This window comes from Saccopteryx leptura, chromosome 10, assembly GCF_036850995.1.
Source record: "Saccopteryx leptura isolate mSacLep1 chromosome 10, mSacLep1_pri_phased_curated, whole genome shotgun sequence".
NCBI classification, from domain to species: Eukaryota; Metazoa; Chordata; class Mammalia; order Chiroptera; family Emballonuridae; genus Saccopteryx; species Saccopteryx leptura.
Window position 1 is genome coordinate 38,806,818 of NC_089512.1, and position 25,134 is coordinate 38,831,951.

The following is a 25,134-nucleotide window of genomic DNA, read 5'->3' on the forward strand; positions in this document are numbered from 1 at the left end:
AGCCAGTAGTGCAAGAAGGTCCCCCAGGGTGACAAGCACTCCCAGTTGGGGACTACACTACACTGTGGGGATGGTTTTTATTTATTATTATTTTTTTAAAATTCAAACTCTTTGTTTATATTTTTAAAATCATTTTTTATTTTTCAACTATCATTGACACACAATATGATGTTAGTTTCAGGTGCACACCCTGGTGATTAGACATTATACAATTTTCTAAGTGATCATCCTGATAAATCTTATAGCCATCTGACATCAAACACAGCCAGTAGAACATTATTGGCTGCATTCTCTATGCTGTACTTTATTACATGGGGATGGTTTTTAAAATTTTTCAAAGGTAAACATTTTCAAAAGCATTTGCCTCTATTAACCTAGGATTTGCAACATCATGAAAGAGGGTGGCTCAACTCACAGTTAGCTTTACCCATTGCAGACCAGGGCTATAGTAAGATATACCGTGTGCCCCATTCTACAGATGGAAGAGCTGCTTGATTATTCCCTGATACATGACTCATATTACACATAAAATTAGGTCATTTGTGCTTCTGCAGGTAGGGGGGTCATCTGTGTTTACCTTGAGGTGAAATTCATACCAGGGTCATAGAAGAACAAGAGTCTAGGGCAAGCTGCTTCTTGGAGTGCCTGGATTTGGATGGTTGGTACATTTCGATGCAGAATTGAGGGGGTGTGACTGTAAGCTGAAAACTATTTATAACTGTCACTGCTGTTTCAAGAAAGGTCATTGTTGCCTGTGTACACACGCTTTCACAGTTCTATATTTTACAGTTTCTTTTCACACTTGTTTGACCAGAGTGGGTAGAACCCTTAGAAGCATCCTAGAGCTCTAAGTTTAAAGCTAATTGCCAGGCACACGTGCTGCTGACATTTCTGTTTCAGCATTTCATCATCAGAACACTGAGAGTCCCAGACGATGAACATTCAGAGCAGCTTTTCAGGTCCAGCCGCCCAAACTCCTCCTCGGTGTCGGCCTTCTCTCTTCAGCAGCCCTGAGATGTTGTCATTCATTGCACTTGTATTTTTCTGAATATTTGTGATGACGGATAGCTGATACATTTTGCAGGGCAGCTCTATCACACTGTTAGGCAGCCACTATCCATCGGTATATGAGAGATCTCCTGGATCTCCTGGGCACTACTTTCCTCCCCTCCTCACCTTGGTCCACCATTGAGGACCAGTGTTCTGGAGGTCAGCAGTTCCAGTGTTTAAGGATGGCTTTGTTATCCTTTCTTTATCACCCACTTTAGGTTAAACATCTTGTTATCTACTCTCCAAAGCACACGAGTTCCTGAACCCCACTATTCTGACTGGCAGGTTCTGAATCTGCCACATTGATCAATATAACTCTCAAAATATAGTAACCGGAATGAAACATGTGACCCTCAGCCCCAAGCAGGGTTCAGTGGAAACACGATAGATTTCTCACCTGTGACTGAGATACCATTCACTGTTAACTTTGGTTGCAGCCCTCACACATGAGCTCCTACCAGACTTTTGGGACACTAAACTTCTAATGTTTTTGTTTTTCCCTTTAGAAAATGTTGCCCATTTGGCCTCTCCTTTGCTGAACTTATATTGTATTTCCTCATGTATAAGACACACCTTAATTTTAGGGTTCAAAATTTGAAAAAAAATGTATTACATAAAGTTTTTGAACTCAAGTTTTATTCATTCTAAAATGCAAACAACTCCTTATCACTGTGAAAACTCCCATCCATTAGCTTGTCCTCATCTGTGTCTGATGACGAATCACTGTCTTCAACGAGTGCAAAAACAAGCGCAAAAAAGCAGGAAATGCAAGTAAAAGAAATCTATAAGCACTATATAAGAAGCACCCAGTTTTTAGACCCCAAATTTTTCAAAAGGGGGTGCGTCTTATACATGGGGACTATAGTAATTATGCATTGTAGGTCTAGGCACAGTGTTCATTCTAGTGTAGATCATTTTGACTACCATATCCTATCATCTTTCAAATGAGAAGTATTAGTGTAATTGTTGGAGTGTCCACGGCCAGGGGTTCAAGTATTGCCCTGCCACCTGCCATCAGTGTGACCTGGGGCAACTGAGATAGCTTTGCTGTGTTTCCATTTTCTCATTTGTACCATGGGTAGAGTATATATATATGTGTCTGCCTCACTGTATTGTCACGGGTATTAAATGTAACACTGTTGAGAACAGTGTTTGGCATGCAGGAAGCATTCAGTAAAAGTAACTTATGTTATTTTATTACTATCATTGGAGTTGCATACCCTATTTTTATGTTATTTTCAAAGCTGCTAAAATCCAAGCACTGGCATTGTCATTTAGCTAACATTTCTTCCTTGGATACACATAGATTTTTGTAGTTTTTTTCAAATATCAATACCATTGTTGAAGTCTAGGTATGTCTCACACACACACACACACACCCTTTTTCTCTGTGGGGCCATAAACTTTTAGAAAAAGAAACAATGTCATTTGGCTTGATTTGTATTTATAGACACATGCTGGTTCTTGTCACTCTTTCCTTGAGGCTCATGAAGCACTGATTTCTCCGTAAAGTTTCAAAAGTGGGAGGGAATTGAGGTCAAATTTATTTATTTACTTCTATTCTTTTATTTTAAATTTTATTTAGAAAACTAACTTTAACAAGATGACATTGATCAATAAGAGTACATAGGTTTCAGATAACATTTTTATAGTATTTGAACTGTTGATTATGTTGTATATCCTCACCCAAAGTCAAATAATTTTTTGTCACCTTCTATTTGTCCCTCTATACCCTACCCCCACCCCCTTTTCCACCCTCTCCCTCATATCCCCTTTCTTCTGGTAACCACTTCACTTTTATCTGTGTCCATGAGTCTCAGTTTTATATCCCACCTATGTGTGAAACCATACAGTTCTTAGCTTTTTTTGATTTACTTATTTCACTCAGTATAATGTTATCAAGGTCCATCCATTGTGTGTAAATGTCACTATGTCATTATTTCCTATGGCTGAGTAGTATTCTATTGTATATATGTACCACATCTTCTTGGCCCAATCCTCTACCGAGGGACATATTGGTTGTTTCCATGTCTTGGCCACTGTGAATAATGCTGAGATGAACATAGGGGTGCATGTGTCTTTACGTACCAATGTTTTCGAGTTTTGGGGGTGGATACCCAGTAGAGAGATTGCTGGGTCATATGGTAATACTATTTTTAATTTTTTGAGGAACCACCATAAATTCTTCCATAATGGATATACTAATTTCCATTCCCACCAGCAGTGAATGAGGGTTCCTTTTTCTCCACAGCCTCCCCAACACTTGTTATTACCTGTCTTTTGGACAATAGCCAATCTAACAGGTGTGAGGTGGTATCTCACTGTAGTTATGATTTGCATTTCTCAAATAGCTAGTGAAGATGAGCATCTTTTCATATATCTGTAGGCCATTTGTATATCCTCTTGGGAGAAGTATCTGTTCAGGTCCTCTCCCCATTTTTTAATTGGATTGTTCGCTTGTTTGTTGCTGAGCCTTGTAGTTCTTTGTATATTTTGGATACTAACCCCTTATTGGAGCTGTTGTTTGCAAATGTAATCTTCCATTTAGTTGGCTGCCTATTTGTTTTGTAGTCAGTTTCTTTTGCTGTGAAGAAGCTTTTTAGTTTAATATAGTCCCATTAATTTATTTTTGCCTTCACTTCCCTTGCTTTTGGGGTCAAATTCACAAATTGTTCTTATGGCCAAGGTCCATGAGCTTAGTACCTATGTTTTCTTCTATGTAATTTATTGTTTCGGATCTTATATTTAGGTCTTTGATCCATTTGAAAAATATTTTGTGCAGGGGGACAAACTGTAGTCAAGTTTCATTCTTTTGCATGTGGCTTTCCAATTTTCCCAGCACCATTTATTGAAAAGGATTTCTTTTCTCTATTGTGTGTTTTTGGCTCCTTTGTCGAAGATGATTTGTCCATCTATATGTGGTTTTATTTCTGGGCTCTTGATTCTGTTGCATTGGTCTGATTATCTGTCTGCCAACACCATGCTGTTTTGATGATCATCGCTCTATATTATAATTTGAAGTTAGGCAGTATGATACCTCCAGCTTCATTCTTTTCCCTCAGGATTGCTTTGGCTATTCAGGGTTTTTTATGGTTACATGTAATCCTGGTAATTTTTTGTTCTGTTTCTTTAAATGACATTGGGATTTTGATGAGGATTGCATTAAGTTTGTATATTGCTTTGGGTAATATAGCCATTTAAAAAAATCAAAAACAAAACACCCACATAAAAGAAGAATAAAGTATATCAAAGTTAAAAAGAATGAAATTCAAAAGATAAAAATAAAAAAATAAGGATAAAATGGAAAAAAGCAAGAAAAGGAAAATAGAAAAGGAAAAATAAATTTTGGTTTGAGAGGTTTCTTTCAATAGGTGTCATTGTATTACAACTTTTAGCTCTGTGAAATTCTTGGGCTTTCCTCCATGGAGATGTTGCTGTGGCAATGATGTTGGTGGGGCCACAGTTATGTTGGTGGGTGGGGCATGTGGTGAGGGCTTTACAGCTTCAGCTTTATGCCTTCAGCTTTCCAGCTTTCCGGGTCTAGCAATGGATGTTACACTTCCAGGCACTCCTTACCACATCATAACAGACCTAAGGACCAGATTTGGAGCACTTCTGTTCTTCAGGAGAGAGAGTGGCTCTGGAGAGCTAGCTGTGGGGTTTGTCACTGCTACTGTCGGTACCATGAGGTTAGGGAGGCAGGATCTGGGAGGCTGGGGGCCACATTTTAGCTTTCTCTGTGTCTGCTGAGTGCAGGCTGTAGGCAGGCCACGGGAATCCTGGCTGTGTCCCCATACTCTGGTTGCTTTGTTTTATCTCCCTCTCTGCCCCTCTGTCTCACTGCTCTTCCTGGCAGAAGGAGACTCAGTCACTCTGAGTTTTCCTCTCTGTAACCCTCAGGCAAAATCCAGAGAGCTTAAGCTTCCCTCTTCCAGGTTGTCCAGCAGAGAAAAAAAAACACCCAGACACTCCAGGTTTGTCCCCTGTCCTCTCCAAAGCCCACCATGAATGTGTTTTATCTTTCACCCCTCTTTTCACCCTATCCCACCTTTTGTCCATTAGGTGTGTGGATCTTTCAGGCATGCCTGCGAGCCTAGTTAGGGTTCCTTTGCTGCATTATAGTTGTTTAATTTGTTGAAATTTCAAGAGGAGAGATCAGGAGTGTCTCTCATGCTACCATTACTCTGACATCACTTTACTCATTCTCTATTTACCTCTATTTTGAAGATTAGACAAAGCTGCTATTCACTTCATGGTTTTTAGGACCTTTTATTGCCATGAATGCTTATTGGTGGCCTTTATGCAATGGCTCTGATGGCAGATTTGCTGGTTTTGGTCCCAGGAAGGGTTGCTCTGGGATGGATGCTGGAGCTTGACCTATAGTTCAGAGTTCTTAAACCTTCTCTAATCTAATTCTCCTCTAGAATAAAGACAAACAGAAGTGAGTGTTCTGCATCCTCTGCCTTCTGCCAGGGTCCCACTGCATCCCCTTGACTGCCCTGTCAGTATTCTACAATGATTAGAGTTATTTGGTGTAGGGCTCCACTGAACTGGTAGCTCTCGACATGATGATCTGATTTTTTTTTTTTTACTGCCTCCATGACCTTATACAATAGGTGCCCAATGTGGTCAAGTGGTAAGAGCCCTTCTGTTGGGATCAGGTAGACCAGGGTTGACTCTTGGCTTTACCCCACCCTTGCAGTGTGGCCATAGGTAGATTTATTCACCTTTCTGAACCTCTGTTGCTTTTCCATAAAATTAAGACATTGATTAGTTTTGTGCAAGTTATGACAGTGTATTTAAAATGCATTACTCAATGTCAGACATATGGTAAGTATTCAATAAATTGTCTTTTTTTGGTTCTTATGAATAATTTTTAAGAGGTGAGATCATATCTAAATTGCACAGCCCAAAATAAGAACAGAATAGAAGGGTGGGAGAAATCTTCATTTTAGAGCAAATGGTCCTGGAGAACCACCCAGATTGGCAAATTCTGATCTCATCACCCTGTTCCCATCTTCTCCCCATCATAATGTGATCACAAATTAGTGTATCACCTGTGCACACCATCTTGATGCCCCAGCTCCTCATAGGTGGTCCCCAGATGTGACTATGGTCCTGATTCCCCAGTCTCCCCCTTTTTTTATCCCTATAACTCAACATAAGATCCTGATCCAATTCTGACACCAGAGGCCAAATCCAAGCCCATATTGGGGTCTGGGACATATCTCATTCTTAGACCTCTGGCCAGTGTCCTCCTTTTAGTCACCTTCCAAAGTCATTGCTGCCAGTCATTCCTGGAACTCATATTGGCCCACTGCACCCCCCTGCTACTGATCATTGACCCTGTCCAGGAACTAAGCTTAGAATCTACCCTCAACTCACTTATAGTGGCTGGAGTCCCAGACTCCACCCTCTTTTTTATCCCCTGACTTCCCAGCTGCCATATTGGAAACCTGGTACCAGCCAATCCTCTTCCAAACCAAGACTATGATCTTCCAGACTCCCTGGCTTGGTAACACATGTGGATGCAACAATATGGATGCAGAGACCTACAAAAATACCTGATAGTTTCATTAGATGGGACAAAGACCAAGGGTCCCAAATGTGTTTGAATCTCATCAGAGATTTAGAAGGCAGCTACTTTCAACTTAGTGTAAGTATAGATTCTGAACACTGTTCAAGAGAGCAAAAGCTGTCTGAGTAGTTAGTGAGACCCCAACTAAAAGTCTGTGAAGAGGTGGTGGAGACGCCTGCCAAGAGGGAGTCTATTCTGCACTGTGTGGGAGTTTGGGTGAAGTGAGTACTCTAGTTTGGGCATGTCCATGCTGCCTGAATTATATGTGGTATAGGACCAGGATGCCAGCATTTTGTAATGATTTATTTTGAGAATGTGTGTCTGGTCTTCTGGGAAACTTTCTACACAATTGGCTGTAGAGTGCCCAATCAGAGCCAGGCATCTGATATGGGGTTAGATGTGGGCTTAATGAAGTCCCCAGTGGATACATGATCATGGATGACACTGCAAAGAAAGAACAGACTGCAGGTCTGAAGTCAGCCTCCGGAATGGCCAGGATTCCCTTCAGCCTGTGCCGGAGACCATCTCTGCCCAACACAATCGAAAGTGCTCTGACTCTGAAGCCACAACAAAAGGAGTGGTTTGTCTCACAGAGGTTAAGGGATAGAGAGCCACAGGCTGCTTGAGTACAAAGGTCCCTCTGTTCTTATTTGGTAGCAAGAATAGAGAGAAGTTCAGGGCAATGGTAGTAGTGGTGTGCTGTCCCTCACCCCCACTATGTAGCTGTGAGCTTAGACTTGCAAGTGGCCTTTTTTTTTAAATTTATTTTTAATTTTTTAATTTTTCTGAAGTGAGAAGCAGGGAGGCAGATAGACAGACTCCCGAATGCACCCGACCGCCCACCCGGCATGCTCACCAAGGGGCAATGCTCTGCCCATCTGGGTCATGCTGTGTTGCAACCAGAGTCATTCTAGCACCTGAGGCGGAGGCCATGGAGCCATCCTCAGCACCCGGGCCAACTTTGCTCCAATGGAGCCTTGGCTGTGGGAGGGGGAGAGAGAGACAGAGAGGAAGGAGAGGGGGAGGGTAGAGAAGCAGATGAGTGCTTCTCCTATGTGCCCTGACTTTCACATGCTGGGCCAGCGCTCTACTGCTGAGCCAACTGGCCAGGGCCACAAGTGGCCTTTTGAGTAGCTCCCTAGGTGACCTCTGAGCTCTGCTCACCTTAGAAATGGAAATCAAAGACTGGCTTTGCTGAGCCAGACATGCACAGAAGGTGGGTGGTTGGGGTGGGGGATAGCAGGTGGCAGTGGGAAGCCATGGTCACCACCAAGCCTTGTTAGTGCTCAGTGAACAGAGATAGAAAGCTGTCAGTTCCCCCAGAGAGGATGCTGTCTGCTGGCCATCAAAAGGGAACTTGTATGTGAGGTAAGAACTCACTGTCCCTGTGAGTGCAACGGCAGGCTTTGTGGCTATACCCAGCGACAGGGCCAGCATGTAGTTGTCACAAGGGGCACCGTGCCTGTGCCTGGGTGGGTTTGGGATGGTTCAGGGCCTGAGTTTGCAACAATTAGAAATGACATACCAGAACAAATTGCTCTGTAGGAGGCTCAGCCCAAGTAAGATCAGTCTACCTGCTGTGCCAATGACTAAAGAGTGTTCTAAGGTCATGTGACTTCAAGAAGACTGACCAGCTTAGACTGTTGCCTCTGATGAAAGCAAACACCTTCGAGCCTATTCTGGAAGAGTGTGGCCTAGTGAGTGGGTCTTTTAGTTGGAAGCCCTGTGGAGATCCTTTTTCTGAGTCAGAGGATGCCATGAGCAGGATCTGGGAATATACGACCCCTCCAATCTAGGATGGGAGTCCTGTGTACAGATGAGGAAGATTCCCAGAGGAGGTCTGCACATGGCCTTGAGGACCAAGGCAGGAAGATATTGTTCCTGCTTCCAAGGGCATTCAGGTCAAATATTCTGGACAGTGCCTTTTATTCATTGTTCAGGTGTGCCCCTGGTTACTCTTTCACTTCTAGAAGCTGAAGAGATGGACAGGGATTGCCAGGTCTTCATACCAGCTAGCCCTTTATGCTTGTGGAGTGTGCTAAGGCACACTAAAAGCTTCAACCTGTTTCTACCATTTGATTCTCCCATGAATGTGAAGAGGGCAGCGCCCCCTACTGGTCCCTGTCTGGGCCTACATGCTACACCTCCACCTGCCTCCTCACTCAGTGCTTTGTGTGGCTGTTGTGCAGGAACTCATATCCACTGAAGACGTTGAGCACCTCAGGGTAGATGTCCGTGAACTTTTCATACCATAACCTCACATAGCCCAGAGTAAGGGTGCAGGAAACACATATGGATTGATTGGTCATGAATCAGTAAATAACTAGGCTCCAAGACTTTTAAGTGATCTGCCTACAGTCACACCACAGCAAAGCTGGCACTCAGCCCCATTTTCTCTGAGGGCCATGTGCATCTTTACTGCTTCAGAAGACCCCGAGGCCTCACTGAGGGACTAGCAAAGAGGCCTTGATGGCCATGACATACATGATCTATAGCTCTTGTTGACTTGGAGTGTTCCCAGAGGGTCTGCAGGGAGAAATCATGTCAAAGCTTCTCTCTCTCTGGCCTCACAGTGGGTCACAACTAGAAGATTAACCTTCAATCCCTCCCACACAGGCCGTGATGTGAGACTGGCTGAAGCACACCCTCTGAGAGGTGCCCTGGGTGCAGGGGCCTCAGCGGCCCTCCCAGGCCTCTGCAGCCCCTTAGAAACCTAGACTCTTAGGCTGCAGCTCAGGTCAGATACAGGGGCTGTCTCCTTTTCCAGGAAGTACAATCTATCCCCTTGCTCCCAGACAATTAACTTCATCACAGCAGGAGGAACAAGAAGTATGTTCTACAAACATTAGTGTTTGGTGAAATGTGTAACACTAGGTTCTTTGATGTTCCCCAAATCCTTCTCCTCAGGGTCCCTCCTTATTTTGATTAACCACTTCTTCTTGTGAACTGTTATAATTAGGAGAATTGCCTAAGTACAGTCCCAGTGGTGCCAAGACCCTAATGAGCAACACGTGCAGACATGCTCAGTGCAATCCCGGAGCCATGACCACGCTGTTTCTACAGGGAAGCTACTGAAATAGTTAAGGAATAAGGGCTTCCTGCTCCCACAAGACACCTCCCCACTATTCCCCAGCACCTGGCTGTACTTGCATCACACTTGCACCCCACATACTTAGTGCCCCCACCCTGGGTGGGAGGGTTGTTAGGATGAGCGTTGGAATGGGCCAGGCCTGCACTCGAGTCTTGATTTCACTACTCACCAGCCATGTGACGTGGACAAGTTACTTAATAACTCTAAGCTATACTTTCCTCCAGTGTAATATGGGGATAATAGTTCCTTCCTCATAGTGTGTTGGGAAGATTAGATTTTATTAAGTAATGTACCAATATGGCTAAGACAGTACTTTCGATATAGGGCATATTATTAAAACAAAATTCTAAATTCCACGAAGAACTCAGTTGAAATGAAAATCAATGCCATCCTGGGTTTCTCTCTCTTTCTTTTTTCAGAGATTCCTTGTAGAAATCTACCCCAGGCAAACTGGCATTAATCACTCTCTTGGTGGCATGAAACGAATAAGTTTCACTAAATCAAAGCCTTGTCCTTCTGATGTCCATGCAAATGGCATAGGTATCTGTCCATAGGAAACCGATGTCCCTGGAGCTCATTTTAAATGGATTCTAAAGGTGACATAAAATTGGAATGTTGGGGCTTCAGGACTTTTAGGAAAAGTAAAGCAACCTGATTTCCCCAGGTTTCAACACCCTCTCTTCCTTGCCCAGGGGGGACTGCCTACATTTTGAGAAGAGGAACCAGGATGCCTAAGGTTGCAATGTAAGAGGTACCGCTCTGCTTTCCAGCCCCTGCTGCCTCAGGCCCCCAGCATAACACCCCTTCTGGAGGGGATCTCTCAGAACTTCAAACACCATCACCTTCACATTAAGCAAAACAGTGTTCCAAATACCTGGTGCTCATCATTCACAAATTGCAGACAGTACTTGGTCTGTTTCCTACCCAAATCCCAAGCCTCTCTCCTCTATGGAGAGAATGCCTCAATAGTCACTTCATGTTGATGCCACTACTTTCTAGAGGTCTGTGATAACTTACTCCTGGCTTCCTGGTTTGGCCTCAAACAGCCATGTCCCATCCCACATTGATAAAGCCTAACAACCCCTGCTGCCAAGGAGCCCTATAGTTGCGTTGTTATTGGTACCTGACGTAGAATCTTTAGATAGAATCTTTAGGCGCTCCCTCACTGCTGGCAAGGAAATCTCATTGAAAAGGGTGGAAAGCAAGTAGGCTCATGCCCCTCTCCAAGACCCTGAACTAGCGCTGTGCACCACGTCACAACTCTGTCCTCTAGGACAATGGCTGTTCTTGTCCAGTCGTTCCCAGGAATTCTGCACCTGGTGAGGGAACAATGGAAGAGAAAATAGAGTTTCAGGAGAGAAGGGGAAAGGGAGAGGCAGCTGAATGAATATAGGCTGGGGAGTGTCATAGTTACACCAGGCAGCTTGAAAGAATAAGAATCAGGAGAGGTTTGTTTGCTTTTTGACATAGTTTTCAAATAACCAGTTGCCAAAGACCAAACCCAACTGAACATGAAGCTGATTTCATGTTTATTTTATGACTCTACGACTTTTCCAAAAGTTTCAAACTTTGCCTTTTTTGGCTTATGTTCTCTTCCAACTCATTCTGTTTTCAGCTCTGTCTGCCGTATTATGGGCAAAGACATAACAACCACCCGGACTAGGTTTTCTGTGTATTTCACTTTGATAGAGGATCTCTTCAGACCTGTACAGCCCCCATGTCCTATTTGTCTCTGCAACTTGACTCTTACCGCTCTGTAAAATCTTAAAGACCTTTCTGCTTTCTTCAGGAAGCCTTCTAATCACTCAGGCATGGTTTCTCTGAGTAGCTATTTCACAGAGAGCAGCGGGTAGAGAGTTGGAACTATAATGTGTGATAACTAATTCTGGACTGTCTCCTCTCGTGTCTGCCTGGCCCCTAGCACCACACTGTTTTCACTATTTCTACCCGTGATGTCTTTTTCTTGTCTTCTTCTCTGTGCTCTCTTAACTCAGTCCACATTGAAGTGCCGATCATTTTTCCAAATGGCAATGTTGACTCTTTTTAGCCATGAAAACATTACCTCTTTGCATTCTTGACTCACACTATTTAGGAGTCTTAAATATCAAGTGTCCTTTCTAGCTCATTCCTAGGCCATCGTTCACATCTTTTGTCTAAGGGATCAAGGAGTAATTTTGACTTTCAAGTCTTATTATTTAAGAAATGCATTTTGTAAGGCTATAGCTGCTTGTAGAGAGTGATCCCTCTGATGGATCTGGGCAAAGTAAATTGAAAGTCTTCTTGAAAAGATTCACCATTCTAATTTCCATTAGAAATATTTATGATTCATGGGAAGAAGTCAAAATATCGACATTAACAGGACTTAGGAGGAAGTTGATTCTAAGCCTCTTAGATGACCTTGAGGTGGTTTAAGACTTCAGTGGAAGAAGTAACTGCAGATGTGGTGGAAATAGCAAGAGAAATAAACTTAGAAATGGAGCCTAAAAATGTACTGAATTGCTGCAATCTTATGATAAAATTTGAAGGGAGATGGGCCCTTGCTGGTTGGCTCAGTGGTAGAGCATTGGCCCAGCATGTGTATGTCTCAGGTTTGATTCCTAGTCAGGGCACACAGGAGAAGCGACCATCTGCTTCTCCACCCCTCCCCCTATTGCTTCTCTCTCTCTCTCTCCTTCTCTCTCTCTCCTCCTTTCCTGCAACCATGGCTCAAACAGTAAGAACAAGTTGGCCCCAGGTGCTGAGGATGGCTCCATGGCCTTATCTCGGGTGCTAAAATAGCTTGATTGATGAGCAATGGAACAGCGCCCCCGATGGGCAGAGCATTGCCCTTAGGGGGCTTGCCGGGTGGATCTCAATCAGGGTGCATGCAGGAGTCTGTCTCTGCCTCCCCCCTCAGTAATAATAATAATAAGAAATTTGAACAGATAAGTTGTTGCTTCTTATGGATAAGCAAAGGAAGTGTTCTTGTGAGATGGAATTTATATCTGTTGAAGATGCTGTGAAGATTGTTTAAATGACAACAAAGAATTTAGAATATTATATAAACTTAGTTGATAGAGCAGCAACAGAGTTTGAGAAGAGTGACGCCAATTTTGAAATAGGTTCTACTGTGGGCAAAACGCTATCAAACAGCATTGCATGCTACAGAGAAACCACCGATAAAAGGAAGAGTCAATAGATGTGGCAGACTTCATTGCTGTCTACTTTTAAGAATTGTCACAGCCACCCAACCTCAACAACCACCACCCTGACCAGTTAGCAGCCATCAACATCGAGTCAAAAACCTCCACCAGCAAAAAAATAAAAATGATGGCTTCTCTGAAGACTCCGTTGATGGTTAACTTTTTTTTAGCAACAAAGTATTTATTAATTAAGGTATGTGCGTTGATTTTTAGATGTAATGCTATTGCATAATTAATATACTACAGTATACTGAAAGCATAGCTTTTACCGCACTGGGAAACCAAGAAAAGTTGTGTGACTTGCCTTATTGCAGTATTCACATACTGCAGTTGTCTGGAACTGCAGGCGTTCTGTCTCCGAGGTATGCCTGTACACATGTACACAGAAGCCATAAATCCGAGAGAGCTGGACCCATTCTGGATACACAACCTCACTCCCAAGACTAAGGTTCCACCTCTTCCTGAGTGTTCTTGCAGGGGGAGGTGGCCTAGAGAATATGGACTGGGGCAGGCAGCCGCCAAGGAATTTCTCCCCAAATATAGCTCCTTGTGTCCAGGATCCCCAGACAGCATCTCTGAATATTTTGTTCTGCATTGGCCTTGCCTTTTTGGAAACAGCTGTCATTCTTTCTGTCTGCATTACTTTCCTACTTAATCGTGTGTGTTCACAATGCCCAGTATTCCATGGGTACAGGTTCTTTCCTCACTAATAGGTGTCTGGGTTCTCCTGTCTCCTGGCTGTAGCCTTTCTATAGTCACAGTTTTCACAGTGCTCAGCACTGTTTTGGGTATGAGGTCTCCACTTAAGGAATGAGTGCAGAATTGGATTAGCTGTAATGAGATGATCAAGATTCCAGACCATCTACTCGTGACAGTATTACTATGACGACTCATAATAACAGCTGGCATTTGCTGAGTTCCTCTGTGTACCAGCCCACAGCTAAACTCATGGGGCATATTATCTTAAATCCTCAAAACTACCACTTTTCAGATAAGAAAATTGAGGCTTAGAAGTTAACCTTTTTTTTTTTTTTTTTGGTCAACAAGAAGATACTTTTAAATGTGGTTGCTGTGAACACTTAGGGCTTCATTGGTAGATTTCAGAGACCCTCCAGGGCAGGGATCCCCAAACTTGTTACACAGGGGGTCAGTTCACTGTCCCTCAGACCGTTGGAGGGCCAGACTATAAAAAAACCTATGAACAAATCCCTATGCACACTGCACATATCTTATTTTAAAGTAAAAAAAAAAAAAAAAACAGGAACAAATACAATATTTAAAATAAAGAACAAGTAAATTTAAATCAACAAACTGACCAGTATTTCAATGGGAATTATGGGCCTGCTTTTGGCTAATGAGATAGTCAATGTCCGGTTTCATATTTGTCACTGCTAGCCATAACAAGTGATATGATGCGCTTCTGGAGCCGTGATGCGTGCGTCTCGCGTCCCCGGAAGTAGTACTGTACGTGAGGGGGACTCCGCGCTTTGTGGCGCCACCACATACAGTACTCCAGGGGCACAGGAGTACTCTGCGGATGCATCCTGTGCTCCTCTCACTGACCACCAATGAAAGAGGTGCCCCTTCCGGAAGTGCGGCGGGGGCCGGATAAATGGCCTCAGGGGGCCACATGCAGCCCGCGGGCCGTAGTTTGGGGACCCCTGCTCCAGGGCCTCTGAAAATTTGTGTGTGTCTTCCAGCACGTGTTCATTTTGCTTAGAAAAAGCTTTGTTGCTTTCATTAGGTTTCCCAAGGGGTTGTGCATACAACGGGTAGGACCCTGTGTCCGGCCCGATGCAGAGCAGCACAGCTTCAGCCTGCACAAGGGGTCTCCCAGGAAGACATTGCCGCACCGTGGTTGTCACCTTGACTAGCTCCTCATGGGGAGGGGTCTAAGGACACAGACCCTGGCTGTAGAAATGCACAGTTAGCTGGACGCTGCCTGCTTGGCACCTTGGACCAACCTGAGATTCACATCTGAAGTCTGAGACTGGGAGGTTGGCCTTGCTGAGATTCCTGGTAAACGGTCTGGCTTTGGGGTTTATCTCTCTCCAGCAGGTTTCCCCTTTGATTACTCAGGAGTACTCTTGTTTGTAGCTTAATGCCCACAAACAAACTCACTGCTCTCTCCCACCCAGTCTGACTCTCCATTTTTAAAAACAAAATCATTTGTCCTGAATCACATTAAAGTACAGAAGATTCTATCTCGATATGGCAACACTTGGGCTAACCCAATGGCTCTAGAAGAATCTTTTCTGTTTAACTTTCTGAGATCCTGATGCCAACCATACTCCCTGCAGGCTAAGCCAACGTCTCGGGAACATCCTGGCAGACGCAGCACCCCAGCCCCATAACCCAGGGCCCACCATGTTCCCTCCACCGAAACAAAGAATCATCGTTCAGTGGTTTGCCCATCCTTTACAAGGACTGAGTTTTCCTAGCCCTTTTAACAAGAAATGGTCATCAGTAGTAACCGTGGCAACAGATCTGAGAAGTTTTACAAAGCCTGTCTGTATGTAATTAAGGAAAATGAGGTTGTAGACATAAGAGCAAGGGTTTAAACCAGAAGACCCTGGCTCTGAGCCCTGCCAGGGCACTTCCTGAGGACTTCTGCAGAAGACAGCAGATTTTCTCTTCCCTCTGGCCTCCCTCTTTACTCACCTTTAAACATTTTATCTGGTCTCAAATGACCTCCTTCCTGAGGATGTTGCTGGGGGCCCTGGTTCTGGAAAAATACTTCCTGCTGGGGGTGGGCCCATAGCCCAGGGAGTGCAGCCTAGATGCATAGGAAGTGGCCTTAGCACCTTCCTCTAAGGAGATTTATTCAGAGGCCAAACCTGCGCTGGTTGAACTCCTCATTCAGGCCCCGAGAAGCCGACCGGCCTACTTACAGAAATGTGCTCTTTTCATCAGGACCATGGAGCACAGACCTGGGAACCATCATCACTACAGTCACCCAGTCAGTGGGTCCTGGCTTTGGGCTTGCCGCGCCTAAAGCAGGCCTCATGGGGGAAGGGGCAGGAACTCTAAACGTTGTTGGGAGGCAGTCTGAGCCGGACCTGTTTTATCTCCTAACACTATTCCTATCTGACATCATCTCATTTATTTATCTCTGTGTTTCTTTTTGTTGCTGGTTTTCTCCCTGGAATGTAAGCTCCCTGGGAACAGAAGCTGCCCGTCTTGCTTTTCCCTGTCTCCTGGGTACCTAGAACAGAGCAGGGAGAATTTGTGAAAGAAGCGAATGAGTGAGTGAGTGAGTGAGTGAATGAATAATGAAGGAGGTCCGAGTCACTGTTTCCGATCCAGACTCAGGTCACCTCAGCGGATAGACATTGTGAGCCCAGGCTTGTGCTGGGCTTCGGGGCAACAAGACGCACCCCTGGGAGGAGGCAGGCTCGGTTTCTCCCCGATCTCGGGGAGGCTTGCCAAGGGAAGGCCATCCATGTCTGTTCCGGCTCCTTGGAGGAAAGGATTCAAATGGATGCAGTTCTGGACCCGACAGCAACAGCTCCCGAAGATCCCCGTTCATGATGGCTCCGGATTGCAGTCATGGGTGAGCAGTGGTTGTTTCATGCGAAGGCTCTTTCTAAATAAACGGAAATCCTTCCTGGAAACCCACTGCTTTTCTTTCTGAGTGGGGAGCAAGTAAGCAGTGCCGAGTCTCGCCAGCAGCAGGGGCACTGTCAGATCAGGGGCAGCTCCTCACCTGCCACCTTGATCTCTACCAAAGCCTCTACCGCACAGGATCACAAGCAGCTGGTTCTCACTGCGGTCTCTGCTGCGCCCTCCGTCGGCCCCACAGCACGGCACCCTGTCTCGTGCTGGAGAGGGGTCCACGGATGTGACCTGAAGCTTTGCCCACTAAGCGCAGGTCGAACACCAGGTGGAAGGATCTTTCCCCGGGTAAAACAGGCAAGCCAGCCAGCCACCAGCCCACCAGGAGGCCACATCGTGGTGAGGATGACACAGAGGAACAGACTGTCACCATGCAATGGTGGGATCTGGGTTAGGCAGCTAGAAATGGGCTTCGGAAGCCCGGAGGGGGAGTGCTTGACTGCGGGCATCGGGGAAGCCTCCTATTGGAAGGGGTGCCGGACATTGAAGGGTGAGCAGGAGTCTGCTAGGTGGACAGGAGGAAAAGAAGCCCAGACAGAGGAGAAAACACTTAGCAGTGACTCCGAAATGTGGAGAGAAGTTGGTGTGTATCAGCAATCACAAGGATCTTCCTGCTGGCCGCACTAGGAGGAGAGAGGGTCGAGCGGCCAGAGATGAGATCAAGAACAGCAAGACTATACAGGGACTCGAAAGGTGTGGATGGGAAGGTCAACTTCTGAGTAACAAGTCTGAGCAGGGGAACTCGATGACTCCATGTGTAGTTTGGAACTCACACTCTGCAGATAAGAATGGATGAGTGAGCTGTAAAAGAGATATTGGAGAATTCATTAGGAGGTTTTTGTAATAGGGCAGGGAAATTGATGAAGCCCTTTGTTAAAGGGTGTGTGTGTGTATAAAAGAAGGGAAAGGTCTGAGGAAAACAAGATGCACCTGACAGACCATTTGCAATGGGACACCTGCAATGTAGAGATGCCAGGTGACAGCATTTTGGTTTTAAAATGGCAGCAACTTATGCAAGTTTAAGTGGAGAAGCTGGAATCGAGAAGAGGGTGAGGTTGAAGGTCAAGGAAATGAGGTGATGATTGAAATCGAGGGTTAAAGAAAGAGTAGGAAGGACGGGTAGTCACTCTCTCAGACAGTATTTGTCTCTGTACCTCTCTGCCTAAGACTGCTTTCTGAGTGACACCCTCAGGATGTCCTGTGAATGCAGTAAGATAACATTGTTAAATGATTTGCTCCACGCCTAGGAAAGGCCAAGCACTCAGTGAATGTATTTATTGCAAGTAGGAGAACCCGTGGCCGGTGGCTGAGGCGGGGCTGTCTACTGTGAATGTGAGACAGGCAGCAAGGACATTGGCCACTGGGAGCTTGTGGTCCAAGTCTCATCAGTCTGAGCAAACAGACATGTCCCAGACAGGCACTGGCCAATACAGACATTAATGAATAGTGAGTGCAGCGTGGGGAGGGGCTGGCCCGGCCCAGGAAGAGCCCACCTGGGGCGGTACTGGCTGCCCTTTCCCTGCTAGCTGTGCGCTGATTTGAAAAGAGATGGATGTTCATCCCTGGGCAGAGGGGTGGGCAATTCTTAAATGCTATTTGCAAGACTTCAGTAAAAATGCTTCATGAATCCTGTCCTGTCACAAGCATGCATGCAAGTTGTGCTTTAGCTCAGGCCTAATGGGCTTTATATAGTACAGTACTGATTTTCTTTCATGTTTTAATAGAATTCGATTTAATATTTGCTTTCTGGTCTAGCCGCTTGCTGCTGACTGATTCAACACAGAATTCTTCCCTGGTGCCCCTCAACCTGGTTGTTATTCCCTCATTTTGTGTGTTGGCATTTGATTCCTGTCTCCAGCATGAACCACTTTACACATGTCTTCGTTCGGCTGGCGACAGTCACGTGCATGAATTCTGAATGCATTACTACCCGGAGCGGCTGCTCCGGCAGACCCAGCATGCCAGAGGGGGGCTTCCGGGCAGGATTCATGTTCATCGGAGAGACGTTGGGGAGATGCACAGCTCAGCTTGAGAACCTGTGGCTGTGTGATCCATTTTGTTCCTGGGCAGGAGGTTCTCCAAGGAAATTTCAAAATGCCCAACACTGTGGCCATTAACCTAGCAACATTCTGCCCTTCTGCAAAATGCCAGGCTTCCTAGAATTTTCAACAAGGCATTTTCACTTTAGCCGGAGTGAGAACAACAGCCATAGAGCTGTCCAGAGGGAAGAGACTGCTCTTCTTAAGTCCCAGTGAGCCTGGCTGGTGTGTAGGAGAGAGAGTCTGTTCAAATCTCACGTTACCTGACCAACATTTGGATTACCCTGTCATTGTGAGTGTGGAGTTGGAGATAGCTTTTCCTTCTGCAGGAAAAGAGCCATTTTCACTGGTGGGAAGCACAGGTCTATAGTTAAGAATGACAGCTTTGGAAGCAGGCAGGTATGCATGTTCATGCTGGCTTCAGTTTTACAGACCATTAGCTCTATAGCCAGTCCCCCTTCTTGGCTTTAGTATCCCTTTCTATAAAATTGAGTTAATTATTATATTATCCCTGTAAGCTTTATAGGGGGATTAATTGCATGTCAAGTAGCTAGCAGAATGTCTAGGACAAACCTCTATGCTCTTCTTGTGTCATGGGATCAAACACAGTGGCCCCATGAGTCTCCCACCAACCTTGCTTCTTGTCTTCATGCACCAACGTGCAATGTAAATATTCATCTATCCAGGTGTTTTTGGCAGCCTTCCCCACAGAGAAGCACACCCACCTCCGTGCACACACCACATAGATCTCAAACTGTATGAGGTTTTTGTGCAGGATGTGAGGATGTTGGGGCTTTTGATGGGCCACTCGTATTCCTCAATTTTTGAGTTCTACACAAATTAAGAAAGCACAAAGAATCTAATAAGTGTCCAACATACATATGTTATCACTGACATTAAAGCTGGTTGGAGGATGTGAGTTAAGAACAAAAACTCAAACCCAGGTTTTTACATCTTCCTCTCCCTTGGCACACATGATTGATAGGAGGCCCTGTGGGGATGGCGGAAAAGGGAGTTTGGGACAGGTTGTCATTTCTGTTCATTTTTTCTCAGAATAGATTGAAGCATGGAGACTGGAGTTGAAGGAGGGGAAGGGATGCCTGTGGTGAGGGTGGGAACACTGACAGAGACAGAGAGATGCTGGACAAGGAAGCTTCTGCCCAGCCTCACCGGGCCTTCGTTTGTCTCCTTACAGGTGTCCCATCGGGTCCCCGAAATGTCATCTCAATCGTCAATGAGACGTCCATCATTCTGGAGTGGCACCCTCCAAGGGAGACAGGTGGGCGGGATGATGTGACCTACAACATCATCTGTAAAAAGTGCCGGGCAGACCGCCGAAGCTGCACCCGCTGTGACGACAACGTGGAGTTTGTGCCAAAGCAGCTGGGCCTGACCGAGGGCCGAGTTTCCATCAGCAGCCTGTGGGCCCACACTCCCTACACCTTCGACATCCAGGCTATCAACGGCGTCTCCAGCAAGAGTCCCTTCCCCCCACAGTATGTCTCTGTCAACATCACCACAAACCAAGCTGGTGAGTCTGGGGTTTCTCTGCTCTTCTTTCTGTCTGCATTGGCAGCTCTTTGTCCATCTCTGTGCAGGGACAAAGCCGCAGTCACACCCATCTTGTTAATCTGTCCCAGGAGTAAAGGTGTCAAGTGATGGGCATTTGCGGCCATGGAGGAAATAGGTGTACTGTTTCACTTCTTAGAGTGCACTGAATTCTGAGGAATTTTCCTGCACCCAGCACTAAAGCAAAGATTCATATCCAAGCTAGCGTGTGACCCAGTCCTCTGCATCCAGCTGAGGCTCAACAAGTGCCCTTGGAAAGATAGATGGACAGACAGGTGGATGGTTGGTGAATGGACAAACAAATGGACAGGTGGATGGATGGGCAAGTGGATGGTGGGAGCACTGCATGGTCTTGAAAACACTGGTGCTGCTCTGCTAGAAAACCCAAGGCAAGAAGTTTTCCAGTAATCACGTAATAAAGTCAGTATTGCCTTCAACAGATTACAATTAAACCCATGTAATCCAAGAGCACATTCTCCTTTCTAGCTTGCTCAAATGAACACTCCACTGTTGTAGAGACTTCACATAGTTGTCAGTATATCATTCCTGAGAGCCAGTACCTCCCCGTGGCATGCACAGCTCAAAACACATCTTCTCTTTTTGTTTGTATGTCTTACTCTGCTGACATTTCCTCTTTATTGCTTTTCACATCTCTTGAAACAATTGTTTCTTTTTATATCCACTTAACTAGTTCATTCATGCACTTGCTCACTCTATTTATTTATTCATTCATTATTTTAAAAATAGCGATTAGCATCTACTGTACACCAGGCTGTGGATTAGACACGGTGGGGGATACAGTGACACTGGGACACCATTGTTCCCCCGATGGAACTCATTAACTGAAGAATTTGCAGGACACAGAAATAAAGTACAGAGCTGTGAAGTGTTGTCTTCTAAGCACCGTGGGCTATACACACGCAGGAAATACCAAGAGAGCTGGAGAGAAAGGAGCCCTCTCTCCGCAGGGGTGATGGCGCAAGGCTAGACAGAGAAGGAAAGTGAGCATTACGCCTATAGGAAGTGTTGGGGGTGATGGGCATGGGCCATGATATTATTTGGAATTATGGATTTCTCTCTATCAACAAATTCTAAAAGGACCATTTGTCAATGGAATAGCAGGTGCCAAGCCTGTCTCTTTGCTCTCTCTCTTTCCTGGCAGTTCCCCTTTCTTGACCTCCTCTTTCTACTTCATTCTCTTCTACTCCATCCTCACTTCCTCATCCTCGGCTCATTCTGCCTCTTTTAATACCAGGCATCTCTGATGGCAGATGATTCTTGGGTTTCAGCTGTCAGAACTGAGGAGGAAAAAGGTGTCGCGAGAGAGCACGGCTATCCAGATGGCTGAGTTGTTGCTGGGTGTCTGTGTGTGTGTATGTTTGTATGTACGTGTGTGGTCACGTGTTTACATGCATACGTGTGTAGTGAGAAAATAAAAGGGGAAGTGTGGGAGCCTCCAGCTGGTGACCGTAGTCCCAGTGCCACGGAGACAAAGGTTGTGACAGTCTGTCTTACCCAAAGAAAAGGGAATGGTAATTTCGGCATCATGTTGTGCATGTAACATGGCAGCCTTTGTTAGTTGTATTTTCCTTGCAGAGTTTTAAGGCAGAAAACTGGCTGAAATCTTTTAGTGTCCCAGCTTCTGGGAATAATAATCCTGCCAGGCTGTCATGTTTTGCTGGGCTTGGCTGTCTCTTCTCTCTCTCTAAACATGTGCGAACAAAACTGCCACTTATATTGGTTTGCTTTGATTTCTGCCCCTTTCTTCCCTTGCCCTGCTGTCCCCAAACCTGCCCATCCGCTTGTCTTGCCATCTGCGCCTTCCCAGGCTGCAGTGGAGCCGTGGGACCCGGGCTCCTGCAAGGGGTCCTGCTTCACCGACATCTGAGATGCTTATTTTTATTCTCATCCATTCTTGTGCCCTTTGTCCCTCCCCCTGTATTCTTAACCTTCCCTGATTTTGTTGTCCCAGCCCCAGTGTCACCTTCCAATCTATGGTATCTCTTTGGGAATCCTGGGATCTGGGTGTTAGAAAGTATGCAGTCAATGAGAGAGGCATGCAGCTCCTTCTGGTGGCACGTGGTTCTTATAAAACAAATGTCAAGTGGACCAGTGGTTCCTAATCTATGTGTAGAGGGGCTCCGAGGAACATGGTGTCATCACAGTGCTTTGCTGAAGCCACATGGGAATGCAAATTATTTTCAACTAAAAGGTAATTTAAAAAAAAAAACAACTTAGAATTTAGCGCTCGATTCTGTACTGCTCAAGAACAGTTTAGAAACATGAATGGAAGCTATATTTTATAAGAGCTCAGAGACTAAATAACAGGCATCATAAAAAACCCTAAAGATTTATATCCATGAAGGGATGAGGTGGATGGACCCATGTATCATGGAGAAGTCATAATGTGTCTCACCCCTCTCCAGGATACCCTGAGCTCTTCTGTGCTGAGTGAGATCCAGGTCAGCCTCTCTACCTGACCTTGTGGGACCCCTCTGTCAATGCCTGTGGCCACCACTGTGCTACCCTTTGGAGCATGAGTAGATGAATGGCAGGGAGGGAATATGACCAGGAGCAGTCCTGGAATCAATCATTAAGCCAACTGATGAGTGTTTATTAGTGCCCTTGTGTCTGGAAACGGCCCACATGGAAATAGCCGGGGACCATTGAGTGGGTCCTGATGGAGGAGCACGTAACACTTATTATAGCTGACACCTCATGTTTGTGTTTCTTTTGAGTTGACAAATAATTATGGAATACATGGATTCATTTGATCTTGAAATTACCCTGTGACTTGGGCATTATTGTTTCCATTTTTCCTATAAGGAAACAGAGGCTTTAAAGGACTTTGGAGAACCTGGTATTAGAAGAAGGTCAGCAGGACACCACCTCTGTTTCTGCCCTAATGGTGGAAAGTCTCTCTCGGCTCCCCAGTTCACAGCCTCTGAGCGCGGAGGGGGTTTTCAGAGCCAGCTGATGCCATTCTGCTGAGAGGAGGGAACCTCACTCTGCAGCCCATTACACGTCCACAACTTTCTCTGTGACACTGAACCATAAAAGGCTGTCCCCCTGCCTCTGGATTGAGATGGGAAATGGGTATGTGTTTGTTGAGGGACACTAGTTGTTTCTACGGTGAATTGGATCCTGACAGTAGATATAAGGGTCACATGAGAGAAGAGTTTGGACAAGTTGGCTACCAAGTGGTCTTGCACTTGATCTGAAACTTGATCCTCATGAGCATCGACTCTACTCTGGGCAACTGCTTGCTGCTCTGGGCTGGTCCTCCTTTACTCAGGTGCTATAGACCACATCTGTGGCTGGGCATGCAGTTTTAACTGTTTACCAGACCCAGGATAGTGTCATCTCTTCTTTCTCGGGGCTGCCCAGACATGCCAAATTGAAGCTGCACCACGCTGCCCTCGTGATCTCCACCAATGGAGGCAGGCAGCTCATCCTAGCTGATTTAGGTACCCAACGGAAAGGGTTTGGTTTGGTCTCAGTCTATCAGAAAAAGTCACCGTAGGCTTTTCCTGATCTCAAGGGTTAGGATTGAAGAGACCAGAGGAGATTTTGTAATCATCTTTTGGCCCATTGGGCCCAGAGTAGAACACTTCTTCCTGCAGAGGCAAGCATGATTGGTAAACACCAAGGGGTTTGCTGAACCCTGAGGTCCGGAGTCTCAACTCCTGTGATGACCTCAGCCCTGTATGTAGTCAGACTACTCAGGATCCTGTATCACTTGGAGAGTTTTAGGATAGGATCCTTTCCCAGCCCAAAGGCAGTGGCAGAGAACAACCATTTTTTAGTACCTCCATTATGCCAAGCCCCTACCATGTTCTTTCTTTACAAAGATGAGGTGTGTCAGATGAAGAAACCGGAGGCAGAGTGCTTTTGGAATTTGCTCAGCATCTCCCAGCCCACAAATGATGTTTCTGTGTTTCAAACTCAGGTTTGTGGCTCTTTAATCCTCCGACTGATCAAAAATCATATTATGGTGAGCCATGTATATTGTAAGTTCTCTCTAAGCTATTGCCACATAGCCAGGACACTTTAGCTGTCAAAAAAACGTCCATCATCCTTGGTCAGGGTTGGTCATGAATTATGCAAGCTCAGATTTATGTCAGGTCTTCAGGGATGCAGCCTTGCTCTGAATTCTGCTGCCTTGAGTTTAAAATAGACCAGATCAGGTGGAACTCTCTCTGTTTCAGTGGCCAAGGGATCTGCAGAGAGGTTGTTATCTCCACTAACTCTCGCAGTCACTCTCTGGCACATGGCCCCAGATTCAGACTGATGGCCGGATCATCTGGCTGTCAGAGAGAATTAAAGTGAATGACAAACACGACTTCTCTTTTCTGCCGGCTAGACTCAAAGTGTCAGAGTTGGGGAAGGGGACCTCAGTAAAAATCTTGGAAAAAAGTAAATAAGACAAATTGACCGGCACCTCTATAAAGTCAACTTGTGGCAAGATAAAGTCAGTGAATTTAGGGCCATCTAAGCCAGAGAAAACAAACTCGAAGACCCATAAGGCCAAGCAGGCAAGGAAGAGGAGCAAAGCAAGACCAAGTGTCAGGCAATAGGGAGTGGTGAGGACTGCAGGGAACTGAACAGAACAGGTGCAGCCCCTATTCAGCTCCAGCATGTGGTGCCAGAGCTTATAAATTGAAAATGCAAATTTAAAATGTTGATAGAAAATCGATTTGACTTTGGGTGACAGGCACACTATGCAATCAAGAGTTCAAATGCTATAGAGATGTTTACCTGAAACCTATGTATTCTTACTGACCAATGTCACCCCATTACATTTAATTTCTAAATAAATAATAAATAAAAAGAAAATGTTGACAACTAATTAGAAAATTTTAAAGCACTTGAGAGCCAAACATTCAATTCTGGATTTGGCCTGTTGGCTGGTTCAGAGGGCTAATCCCATTTACCTAAGCTCAAAAGGTGAGCATGCCCTGTTGTTCCAGTCTCATTCCACTGTGGGACAGTCACCCTAACTCACCTCTG

General features: G+C 45.3%; 1 protein-coding gene across 1 annotated transcript in view; it reads left to right on the forward strand.

Annotated features, from left to right (window-relative positions):
* EPHB1 (EPH receptor B1) overlaps positions 1-25,134 on the forward strand; it is a 445,622-nt gene that overhangs the window by 304,978 nt on the left and 115,510 nt on the right. Inside the window, exon 5 of the mRNA XM_066350317.1 lies at positions 19,751-20,086. Coding sequence (XP_066206414.1) covers positions 19,751-20,086 — 336 coding nt within the window. The remainder of the gene's footprint in view (positions 1-19,750; positions 20,087-25,134) is intronic.